Source organism: Coccinella septempunctata, chromosome 1 (genome assembly GCF_907165205.1).
Source record: "Coccinella septempunctata chromosome 1, icCocSept1.1, whole genome shotgun sequence".
NCBI lineage: Eukaryota > Metazoa > Arthropoda > Insecta > Coleoptera > Coccinellidae > Coccinella > Coccinella septempunctata.
In genome coordinates this window covers 66,764,494-66,776,782 of record NC_058189.1, presented here as the reverse complement: position 1 = coordinate 66,776,782, position 12,289 = coordinate 66,764,494, and the positions used below count along the sequence as shown (strand labels likewise).

Genomic DNA, 12,289 nt, shown 5'->3' with positions numbered 1-12,289 from the left:
CCAGGAAGTCTAACAAGGAAATTGTTTTGAATAATATAACCTCACTTCTTCAAACACAATCTTTAATTGGTAATTAAACATTGCATTTCCACTTTCTCAATTGGATAAAAATGAATTGTATTAGTTTGAACTGAGGGGGATCTATCAGATATCAGAATTTGATGAGTTTTGTTCATATCAACAAGTTGTCATGAACCAAAATAGTGCTTACAGACTGATAGTAAACAGGATATTACATACCTTTCGACAAGGGATCCGTCAAATATTTCTTGAAACTTGTAACCACATCACGATTTCTCACTGAACCACCATTATCTCGGAAATATTCCAAAACTTGTTCGAAAGTTATATCAGATTCTTGTGTAGCCATAGTTTGTGTGATTGTTTGTCAGTTTTGAAGGTTAGGTTTAGGAGGAGAGTGTTTAGGTGCGCTTGTCAGTTTTCAAGGCCTCGAACAGCCGCACGCAGGCTGGGAAACGTTGGTATCGAATATCCCCAATAGGGGCCGTTTTTAGAAATACGGAAATGAATGAAAATTGAATCGGACGCGCGAAACTCAAAAAAAAATACTCGCCTAGTAGTCTATGGACTTGGCATATTCAGATACAAAACGTCAACTTTCAAAATTCCAGATATAACATTTTTAAGCGTTCTCTTGAAAAAAAATCAAAAGTTCAGGAAGATTTATCGTGTCATCCTGATTTCATTCCGGAAGAACGATCATAGGTAAGTCCTTTTAAGTGTAAAAAACTTAATTTTAATTTAGGAAATGAGTTAAATTCATCAACATGACGCATGAATCATGTTTCGTCCTAAAGGTTGTCAAGTTTGCATGTTAACGACAGCAACAATAATCCTTCTTTTCCATTACACAATACAGCAAATAACGGGTTTGCAGAACTACGGCAGTTATTAATATTGATTCCAATTATCAATTGGAATATTGTGAGTTTTTAATTGTTAGTGACACGACATTTGTATGTCAGCAATCATCAGCAACACTCGCTTTTGACATGTTGAATAGATAGGTGCGATAGGAGATATCTGAAAAACGTAAAAAGTATAGAAAAATGTTGTCGTGCTTCGGTATAATCAGTGTAATTGAATAAAAAAATTGTCGACAATCCGGAATATAGTGACAATATAATTTAGAGAAGTCGAATAGTTTTTATGGTGGTTTGAATATTTTGTTTACAAATGGTTTTTTGTTTTATCCATGATAATCGTTGTCAATACACCTGTTGAGTACAAAAAAAAAGGAAACACTGTGTAGATGTCACTTAAGCTACCAAATACCTATAAATAATTTTATATATTCTCTTTCTACTAATGCGATTGATTTGATCGGCAAGTCGATACTTATAACTTTACGAGTCTTTCATACATTTTAACTCAATCGAACACTGAGTATAATAATGCTGGGATTGCTGGGTACCTATGTTTTAATGCAGTTTGGTTGTTCAGATATATAAGTACCTACATTAAAGAAACAATGAAGACATATTAAGTGGAATGTGATTTTTTTTGTTAGAGATTATCGTCAATTCGTTCAAAGTATTTGGAATCATACAATATGTACTTAGTTAACATAGATAAAAAAAAATTAGACCATTTGTTATCTGAAAAAATTCACATATTATTTTCGAAATCGAATCAATCAAAAAAAATTTGATGGTGTTCTCTCATAATGTCAGAATGATATCAGAAAAATGCGTTTCGTATTTCAAACATCAACGATAAAATTTCCACATTCGATAAAGAATTTTCCCAACGCTCTCTCTCTCATCACATCTCAATGAACCCTTTGGCATGGCATGGAAGTGCATGCTCGCCAATTACTCAGCGCACAACCAACCACCGAAATGATAATTAATTAATTCCTGCCAGAATCATTATGCGATGTATATACGAAGGAAGCGTCCGAAATTCATACTAGCCGGATCATCTTATCTGATCGCAATATCGTATAGGGGGGAAATTCACTTAATTAAATATTTCGTGAAGAGAGGGGGCGGGGGTTGTGTTGAGCACTACACCTGCAATTAGTGCCGCATGAACTACCGCTGAAAAAGCGAGAAGACGAGGATGTTAAGCCTTCATCAAAACGTCATATTATGACATATACTGGGTGAGCCAGGGTGTTGTTCTTCTTTTCTGTCCTCTTCGAGGTGGACATTATTTAGCATGGTATCAAAGTAGACAGGGTGCATTTAAGGGTGAGGCTTTTTTTTCAACAGAAGGTACAACTGGTCAAAATGAAGCGTTTCACCAAAAATCACCTATACCAAACTTTCAAAATGACACAGTTGAAAACAAAATTTAAACGGATTACTGAAATACACTGCGCAAAAAAAATTAACGCACATTCTGAAAATCGCAATTTTAATGAAAATTAACTCTACATTGACATTATAACTTCTTTTTTATGTTCTCTCAAGAAAGTTTTGAACAAAACAAGACACATTAAATGGAAGAAAAATTCAGGATTTCACCGAATCTTATGTGAAAGAAGAGAAATGAACAATTGTCAAAATACTGAAATGCTGATAAGTGATTTAATACTTGGTATTTCCACCCCTTGCCTTAATTTCAGCTCGGCAACGACGGTTCATACTCAAAATGAGTGATCTTAAAATGTTCTGATCTAATCCTTCCCAGATTTCTCCGAGTTGGATTCCTAAGTCATTGAGAGTAGCTGGATGATTTTCTGAACTTCTCAGCCTTCTATTAAGGATGTCCCAAACCTGCTCAATCGTATTGAGATCTGGACTTCTTGCTGGCCATTCCATTCGAGAGACTTCAACCTCTTCAAGGTACTCCTGAACGATGCACGCACGATGGGGTCTGGCATTATCGTCCATAAAAATGAAATTTTATTCAATGTATGGGGCAAATAGCACTACATGCTCTTCAAGAATGTTCCTTATATACTTATCACCATTCATAGCTCCATTATCAACGACCACTAGGTCTGTGCGAGCAGTCAAAGATATTCCACCCCATACCATAATCGATCCTCCCCCGAAACCAGTAGTATTCAAGAAATTGCACTGAGCATATCTTTCATGTGGACGTCTGTATACAAGGAAACGTCGATCACAATGGTAGAGGCAGAATTTATACTCATCTGTGAAGAGTACTCTTTCCCAATCCTCTTCCCAATGGATATGCTCTCTCGCAAAATCCAAACGCGCCCTTCGATGGGCTGGGGTAAGAGCTGGGCCTCTTGCCGCGACACGAGACCATATTCTCTGAGGCGATTTCTTATTGTCTGAGTGCTAATTTGCACCTCATGAGTTTGCTCAAGCTGAATTCGAAGGAGGCGAGCGGTTGCAATCCGTTGTCTCAACGAAGAAACTCTCAAGTAACGTTCTTGAATGGCAGTTGTTACCCGTGGTCTACCCTGTCCTGGTCTTCGGACATTCATACCTGTCCCCCTGAATCGCTACAACATTCTGGACACACTTGTATGGGAAACTCCAAACCTTTCTACAATTCTTGTGTATGTTCACCCTTCTTCTCGCAAAACTACCGCTTGGGCACATTCCTCTTGGGTCAAATTGCGTGTTTCGCGTTGCATAGCGATCGAGTGTAGAAAATGAAACTAAAGAAAAACTATTGATCACTAGAATTGATCGAGAACAACTGATTTTAGAATGGATCCAATACATTCAAAATCTGATAATATCATCTTTTTTTATTCCTGCTGTGGTTGACACTTGACAGCAAGCACAGAACACGTCAGTCACCGTCCCTTTCGGTTATTTTTACCGTTTCCTCCAACAAACAGAATATTCCGCATCTGAAATTGAGCTCGTTTCATGGAAATAAGAACGTATCCTCGATTCAATTCAAATGAATCAAAAACTACATGACTCGATACGACTGAACGACTTCTTGTAATCCAGAGACAAAGCAGATGTCTACTGCTAATAAGCCCAGAGTCACATCTTTCCACCTGGGTATAAATAACCTTTCAACCGGGCCGTTCCACACGCATATCTCTCGGAGATAATTGGTAAGTAATAAATCCAAGTGAAAATCCTTAATTAAAGGCATAAATCACGATGGAAATGGGATTTCGGAGTGACTCCAATTACCCCTGTTTCGTCTGAAAAACAATTATTATATCTAGATAGCGGTAATGAGAGAAATTAAACTATTAAGACGTTGACGAACACTAAGTTGTACTTAAGGAAATGCGACCAAAGCTGCGGAAAAACTAGAAAACTTACTTGGCTTCTAATGTGATTATTGTGTTTGCGTTATTCATGGGCACACGGAGGAAGTCGACGTCATTGGTAAGAGTTTTTCAGACTTAATTCTTATTGTTCAAAGCGCACTACCTATTTAGTACGACCGATGGCCGTGGGTAATGGGTGGGTGATTGTTTTGAGCGTTTCTAGAGCATCCGGCTAGGTGGATTGCAACGATAGGAACTATACGGTTTGAAGGGAAGATGGTGTTAATCTACATTTAACACAGGAATCCAGAAATTCATTTTCCCTTCTCCCAATAACAGAAATGCCTTAAGAAAAGTTATGCCCACGTAACTAAATCGACAGGAGTTCCTGAAAGTCCTGTCTCGTGCATGCGAGAGTATCGTAAAAATGACAAATCTTAGAGTCTGGGCCACTCTGACTAATTACGAGGATATATTGAGAAATTCTTAGCTTACTGTAGAACCAAACAAAATTTCAATGTGAAAATATTTTATTACTCAACATATTCTCCTTTTAATTGGATACATTTATTACAGCGAACCTGCAACGTCTCTAGAACTTTCAAAAAAAAAAGTTTCTTCTTGCTCTGCAAACCAGACCTTCACAGCTTTCATTACCTCCTCGTTGGAAGAAAATTCAGGACCTTTTAAACCTTTTTTCAGTTGGGTAAAGAGATGATAGTCGGATGAAGCCAAATCTGGTGAATAAGGGGGGTGTTCTAGTAATTCAAACCCTAAATCACGAATGTTTCGCATGGCAACATGAGATTTGTGTGCAGGGGCTTCGTCCTGCAAAAACAAAACACCTTTGGATAGCTTTCCGCGTCTTTTCTCTTTAATTTTTCCCGTAGAGTGGTCAGTGATGTTGAATAGTAATCTCCGGTTACTGTTCTACCCTTATCCAAAAAATCAAGCACGACTATTCCATGGCAATCCCAAAAATTGAAGCAAGAACTTTTCCAGCAGATTTTTGGACACGAAACTTCTTAGGTCTAAGATAACCATAACATTTGGGGATCCATTTTGCAGCAATTTTTCTCATGTCCAAATTGACGTGAACTATCTGATGAACGCGTTCGTATGAAATATTCAGTGCTTCAGATATCCGTTTTAGCCCAATTCGACGGTCTGATTAAGTCTTTATATAGCTGAATCGATATTTTCGGGGACTGACACAGAAACTGGCCTTCCCGATCGGTCATCATCTTCAATGGAAAATTTACCTCCTTTGAAGCTTGCAGTCCAATTTTTCAAGGTCGCATACGAAGGACATTGATCACCAAGGGTACTAAGCATATCTTCGTAAATCTGTTTACCTCTTAACCCTTTTAAATGCAGGTACTTGATGATGGCTCGATACTCCAATTTTTCGATTTTCACAATTTCGGTGGACATCTTCTTTCTTTTAATTCATTGCGTAACTCTGGTTTACTTTTTTGACCTCAAACTTCACACTGACACTTCTGATGAGTTATTGTTCGTTGCTATGGTAAGGCAATATTTATTTTATGCATGGAACTGGTCTAGGCTAACTAGATATCAATACATCCTCGTACATCTCATCGGCCATTCTTCCTAGGGACAAGACGATAAAGAAAGAGAGCATAGAGAAAACATTCACTATATGATGCTAAGTAGAGAAGAAGAGGGGGAAGCCGAAAGAGAATTACTCTAGAGAAATCTTCAGAAACTGGAACATTCCAAAAAGATTCTTGGAAACTCTTACTCTGAAAGATCTCAAGTATATATACTGGATTCCTTACAGGGTCGACTCAGGAAGCACCTAATGTGAATTGGTGGAGCAGAAACTGAGGAGATTCCAGATTCTGTGAGGACGAGAGTGAAAGATGACACTGCTGATCATCTGGTGACAGAGTGCCTCGTCATTGCTTAGACAACGCGAAAAAAAGCTTTCCACATGAATCGATTTCGAAGCAGAAAACTATGAACATAACTAATCCGTAATAATTGAATTATTAAGGCGGAATTAAAAGGATTTCAAACTATGTATATGTAAGTAAATGATATTCAGATGCATATCACCTGCAAGATATTATTCCTAGTTTTCAACTTCAGTCGCAAATTCTGCAAAAGTGCTTTGAAATTCAGAGAGGAATCCAGCTTAACTCATAGATATTTTGGATTGAAGTATATCAGAAAATCGCAATGCAAAAAGCTAAGGGCTGGAAAAAATTGAAGTTCATGATTAACACCTTCAAAAACACTAGGCATAAGCAAAATTCCCTTCATATTTGTACTTCCTTGGTTGAGAGAACTCGAATTCGAAGATCGTCATACCACCACGAGACTGATGATTGGATAAGATCAAGGAACGATAAAATATCCTCCCACATGTGCATTTCCTGTCGACAAGAAACGAACGAACCAAAAAAATTCTTCTTTATATCAATACCAACTATGTGAAAATCCTGCTAATTGCACTTTTTCATAACCGCACTTTTTACAGCTCGACTGACTTGTTGCATTGTAATTTCAGATTTTCCCTTAATTTATCCGTTTCCGTCATGAGTCATTCTTGTCGCTTTAATTACTCCTTATGCATTTTAAGTCCGAAAACCACTTTTTAATTATGATATTCAGGTGCATCGCTTTATGGTAATTCAAAATGGTATATTTAAATCGTCCCTGAGTTCGTGGAACCTGGCCAGGTTTCGAAAATGTACATCTTCTTCCTCCGTCCAATTGATATTCTGGCGAGGTCCTTACTAGGAAATTTTAATTGACTACCTAATTCACTAGATGTAAGTACAACAACAGCCGGTGATTGAAAGTTGCAGGTGTAGATGTTTTCGAAGAATTTTTATCTATTTTGAAGAAATTTTGATTCGAATGCGATGTGAATATTTGCATATATGAATCAAATTACAGAGTTTTCCAATTAAAGGTGTCATTTTGTTTTGTACGACAAACACTTTTTTACTTGGTGAAAAATAATAATTATATATTTTTTTCAATGAATTCGAGGAAGTCGATGATAATAAGAAATCGGCAAAATGACCTCCACTGCTACGTTGGCAGGACCATATTCTTCGATGAAATTTTCCATTACATTTTGACTTTTTTATTGACTGAGGAGCATCAGCATAAGACTTCCACGAATGAAAGTACAGAGGTGTTAAATCCGATGATTTTTAAGGCCAGAAACTTTCATTAATTCATTCATTCATTACTGTATCCGGTAACCGGGAATAAATCTACAAAAAAAGAACAGATTTCCACACTCATGGATAGTCACCACGCCAGGATCTGGCCGCCGCTGTATCCTTCTCGAGTCTCCATTATAACCAAAGACTGTGACCACTGTGACCTGTCTAACGCTAGTTGTTCCCAGTTATGATTGGCATTAACTGATTTTAGGGATTGATGTAGTGTATCCTTAAACCGCTTATATTGGCCTCCTGGTTTCCGGGCTCCCTCAGTGAATTCGCCATATAGAGCTATTTTGGGCAGTCTTGTGTCTTGCATTCTCAGTATGTGGCCGCTCCATCTGAGTCGAGCTCTCGTTACTTGAGTATCAATTGTTGTACAACTCGCGCGTTGCAAGACTTCTGCATTCAAAACTTTGTGGAACCATCTGATGTGCATTATCTGTCTTAGATGACGTTGTTGAGTTTGTTCAAGCTGTTTAATATGTCGCCTGTAGGGCGTCCAGCTTTCGCTTCCGTAAAGAAGCGTTGGGAGGACCACTGCTTTGTGAATAGCTGTCTTGGTCTTCAGATTGAGGTCGTGATTTTGAAAAACTCCGACCTTTAGCTTCCAGAATGCCCGTGATGCCGAATTGATACGGTTGTGTATTTCCGTGTCTAGGTTAGCCCTAGCATTTTTGAAGCTTCCCAAGTATTTGAACTGCTCGACCTGTTCTAGGGTTTCATTCTCCAGGCTGATATGTGTTTGAAGGCTTTCTGGCGGACTTACCAGGATTTTGGTTTTGTCGATATTGAGACTAAGGCCTAAAGCTTCGTATATATGTTTATAGGTGTCCAGCATTATGTGTAGATCCTCTGGGCGATAAGTGCGCAGTCGTCTGCATATTGATAAGAAACTTTCACTTCTAAGGCAAGCATCGCCTTATTGTTGTGAATAAACATTCAAACATCATCTACATCCAGTTCTTGACATTCTGGCCATAAAATTTCAGCAATCCTTGTTCAATGATTCAATTGATTCACAGTAACATTCACTCAAACTTCATTTTCAAGAAATCAAAGCATTAAAATCACATATTTGAAAATATTGGAAAGGAAATACTACTGCCTACATGAAAGATTTTTCCTTTTTTTCCATTAATCACTCCTGGTACTGGAAAATCAGTTCTTGCCTCTGGATCGCATAAATTTTGGATTTATGATGAAAAAGTGTTGATGTGTCCTCAAAAATTGCATTTTTCAGTATCACGCAGTTTTTCTCAAAAAAAAAATCGATTCTCCCTATCGCATTCACATTGGTTGCACATAACTGCATAACACGGTATTTTTTTAATGCAATTAAGAGTATATGGCATTGTACCGTTGCATGTACTGCGTTACAATCTCATCATCCAAATTTAAATTTATTCAAGTCGTTGGCATAATTTAATTGGCACTGCTCGAAGCAGACCCATATATCAGACGAGAAGAAGAATAGGAAAACTAAAATAATTTCACGTCTTCATCGATGTATTTGTCAAGGATGTTCTCAACCAATTTCTTGGGTGTTAGTTTCTTCAAACGACAAAACAATCGAAAATCCACATCATCATCATTGTCGACTTGATTTCTTCTGAATTAGAACCCCAATAATTCTTCGAAATTCCCACGAACTCATCAAGTTGGTTGTACTAATGACATTATGATTTCTATTTTCACTCTGATTCAACGGTATTCCCATAAAAACTAACTGCTCGCGCCGAAGAAAGGTGTAAATCAAGTGTGTTCACAGAACTCCAAAATTTACATCGAAATTTATAGTGGACAACAGGCCCGTATCAAGATTGAAGAGCCAGATAAGGCAAGAATTCTGATGTAATATCGTCTAATATATGTAAGTTGGTTTCTTCCGAAAAAAGGAGCAATAAAACGAGGGAAAGGCTGAATTTTTTCGTGTTATGACTCTGAATTTCATTTTCGTGATACTTACGCGATACTTAGAATTCTGAATCGATGTGGATTTGAATTCGGCACAACTTGAGGAGGCTAAAAGATGAAACTTTTTTTCAATCTTTTGGGGACCATCGCTCAAATTTAGGATTCCTGAAAAAACTCGCTTTTTTAATGTTTCAGCAGAAATAGAGATTGATTTTGGAAGTCTATTCTTCAGAGATATTATTGTAGCTTATTGGGTATATCTTAAAACATGTTTCTTGTCTTTTCATCAAAAAAATGATTGAAATTATTGTTTATTTACTCGGTTTGTGATATTGGTTTTTTTATGTTGATTTCTTTCCTGTAATAACCCTACCATAATTCATCAATTAATGATCTATTCAACATAGTAATCATATACAGTGACTGTTATTTTGGATCTCTTTTTCTTGGCTTTATATATTTCATTTTTATTTTAGTAATCTTTTGTAATCAGACTGAATCTGGAATTTCAAAGCCTGCATACAGGGCGATTCATCACGATGGTCATACAATCATAATTTTGTGCTGAAAATTCACCTGTTGGGGTTTTGACAATGAACTTTCTCCCTAAATATTCAAGACACCTAAATATTTGCAGACATCTGCATAACTTCCGTTCATACGGTAAACAGCCTACTGCATTCTGATTTCAAATGGCTGTTTAATTTTCCATCAATTCAGTTATCAAAATATGCCAAGATAAACTGGTTGTGCCCTTTGTAATAAGAAAGTAGTAGGCTGTTTACGGTATAATGGGAAGATCCGGAAGTTGCAGAGATAATTTACGGAGAAATTGGTAAAAACTTCAAAAGAAGTCCTATTGGGGCCTTAAATACTAAAGGTGGAAAAAAAACAAATTTGTTACCCATTTTAAATAAGAATACCTACCTACATCCTTTTAACTTTTTAAAAATATTTATATATCGATATAATACTTACATCTCCAAAGCTTATCATAAAAGTGAAATAATCACTAACTATTGAGTCTCGCATACATTATTCTATGAATAAAGTGTAGATAGAATACTTCAATACATTGTAATAGTAAAGGTCATAGAATGAAATGAATTTTCATGAATTTTTTGCCTTAGATTATTTCTAAAAAGAAACATTGCTGAAGATATAGGCAACAAGTGGTAGGAACCTATGGTCCTATTGCCTGGCCAGCAAGATCACCAGACCTCAAAAGTTTGATTTTTTCGAATGTGGATATGATATAAATAAAATGTTCAGTCATAAATAGGGTTGATGTAAAGCAGTCAGGGAAGCTATCAGAGACAATAATTTGTCATGTTGAATACAGTGAATTATAATAGAAAAAGAGATGTCTAACTTGTTTACAGAATGGGGAATTGACCTCACAGCATATGCAAGTCTGAATGAATTATGAGTTTTATTCATGAATTTTTCAAATGCACCGCTAGAACTATTCAAAACCATTCTTCAAATATGAGGTTTTAAAATTTGAATAGCTTCGTTTCTAGTTTACGATTTGGCAACAGCGCCGACTAGAAAATAAAAAAAACAATGGCTTGTTTATAAAATAACAGCTGTTGATTTACAGCCATCATAAGGCGCGTACTCACTGGCGAGCCTCAACAGCAACCGGCCATAAAATTTTACTACCTTCCTCGTTCGTCGCAGACTTCATAGACAGCCATCTTTGTCTATCTCATCAAGATAGTGTATTTGTTGTCCTTTATTATCAACGCATATTTCAGTCGATGTTGCCAACTCGTGCAATATAAACAAAACGCTTGAAATTTTAAATACCCGTTTTTATTTTTCATTTTAGTAAGTAGGTACTTAAAATAATTTTTTATGGGAAACGGTTGAAATGATTTCAAAATGTGACGTTTCAAAGATAATTCATAAAAAATATTCATAAAAAATTCAGAAGGTGTATTTTCTATTATGGTACTCAATTAATGAGTTATATTTTAATTGATTAGAGAAATTCTGCTCGATATTTATTCCAATTGAGTGCAACGTGAATTACAGGATTTCATTGAAGGCATAGATGTTTCAGCTAACAACTGAAATTCTATGAAATGAAGATTTATTGAGAGTAGACATATTTGTGGTCATAGGATTCTTAGAATTTTGTCGAAAATGGGAATTTCACTGAAATAATGGTTTTGCCTTGAGTAAAGAAGGTATATATCATCATATATCTATTTTTGAGAAGCTAATTTTTCTTAGTATAACATGAGATCATAAAAAGATATCATCCGTCTTCGAAGTTATTTTTGTTTTGTTTCATCCTAAGTACAAAAAATGAAAAAATTTGAATATATTGTCGTATATTCCCAGTAAAAAATTACCTGTTGAAAGTTTTAATCGTTTTCAGATATTTCCAAAAATGAAGAAGTTATGGCACATTTTCGAAATCGACAAAATATCAAAATCTGGTTATATCTTCAAGATAAATGAAGATAGCGTGAAAAGGTTTCCACTCATGGACTTTTCGAAGAAAAATCGAGCCTAGGACTGGAACGTTTTCACCTACTCTGGAACTATTAGAAGCAGCCAAAATCAATCAATTTGGGATACCCTGTACATATGAATCTGAAGCCGAATGGAATGGAATGGAAGCAGTTTTGATTCTTTTCGATTCCGTTAAGAAGGATAAAGTACACAATCTAGCATCTCCTGTTAGAAATTTACTTCGAATATGCGAAAAATTGACGTATTCTTCAGGAATTAAGGGTGCCAGTAGGTTGGTTCAGATTTGGCATCATGACGCAGCACCAGCAGGAGCCCCCTAGCAGGTCCCATATACTCAACGCCCGATCACCTTTCGCGACGGTGGGCGCCGTCACCGTCGGTTCGAGACCGCTTCCACACCGGCTAATTATAATCGTATTCGGGGGGTTGGCCATCGGAGCATCACAGTGGGGGTAGAGGGGGGCGGTCACCACGTCCTCACGCAAGTCTCTTCATG

The 12,289-nt window shown here is 36.7% G+C and overlaps 1 protein-coding gene across 3 annotated transcripts in view; it reads right to left on the bottom strand.

Annotated features, from left to right (window-relative positions):
- The window catches only part of LOC123309738 (ankyrin repeat domain-containing protein SOWAHC), a 174,537-nt gene extending 174,081 nt beyond the window's left edge, over positions 1–456 (bottom strand). The window contains exon 1 of one of the 3 annotated variants that reach the window (XM_044892984.1): positions 241–456. In XM_044892984.1, the coding sequence (XP_044748919.1) occupies positions 241–370 (130 nt within the window). In that variant the 5' untranslated portion in view covers positions 371–456. The remainder of the gene's footprint in view (positions 1–240) is intronic. The other 2 variants (XM_044892978.1, XM_044892994.1) reach the window with 2 other exon arrangements.
- Between the last annotated feature and the right edge of the window lie 11,833 nt (positions 457–12,289).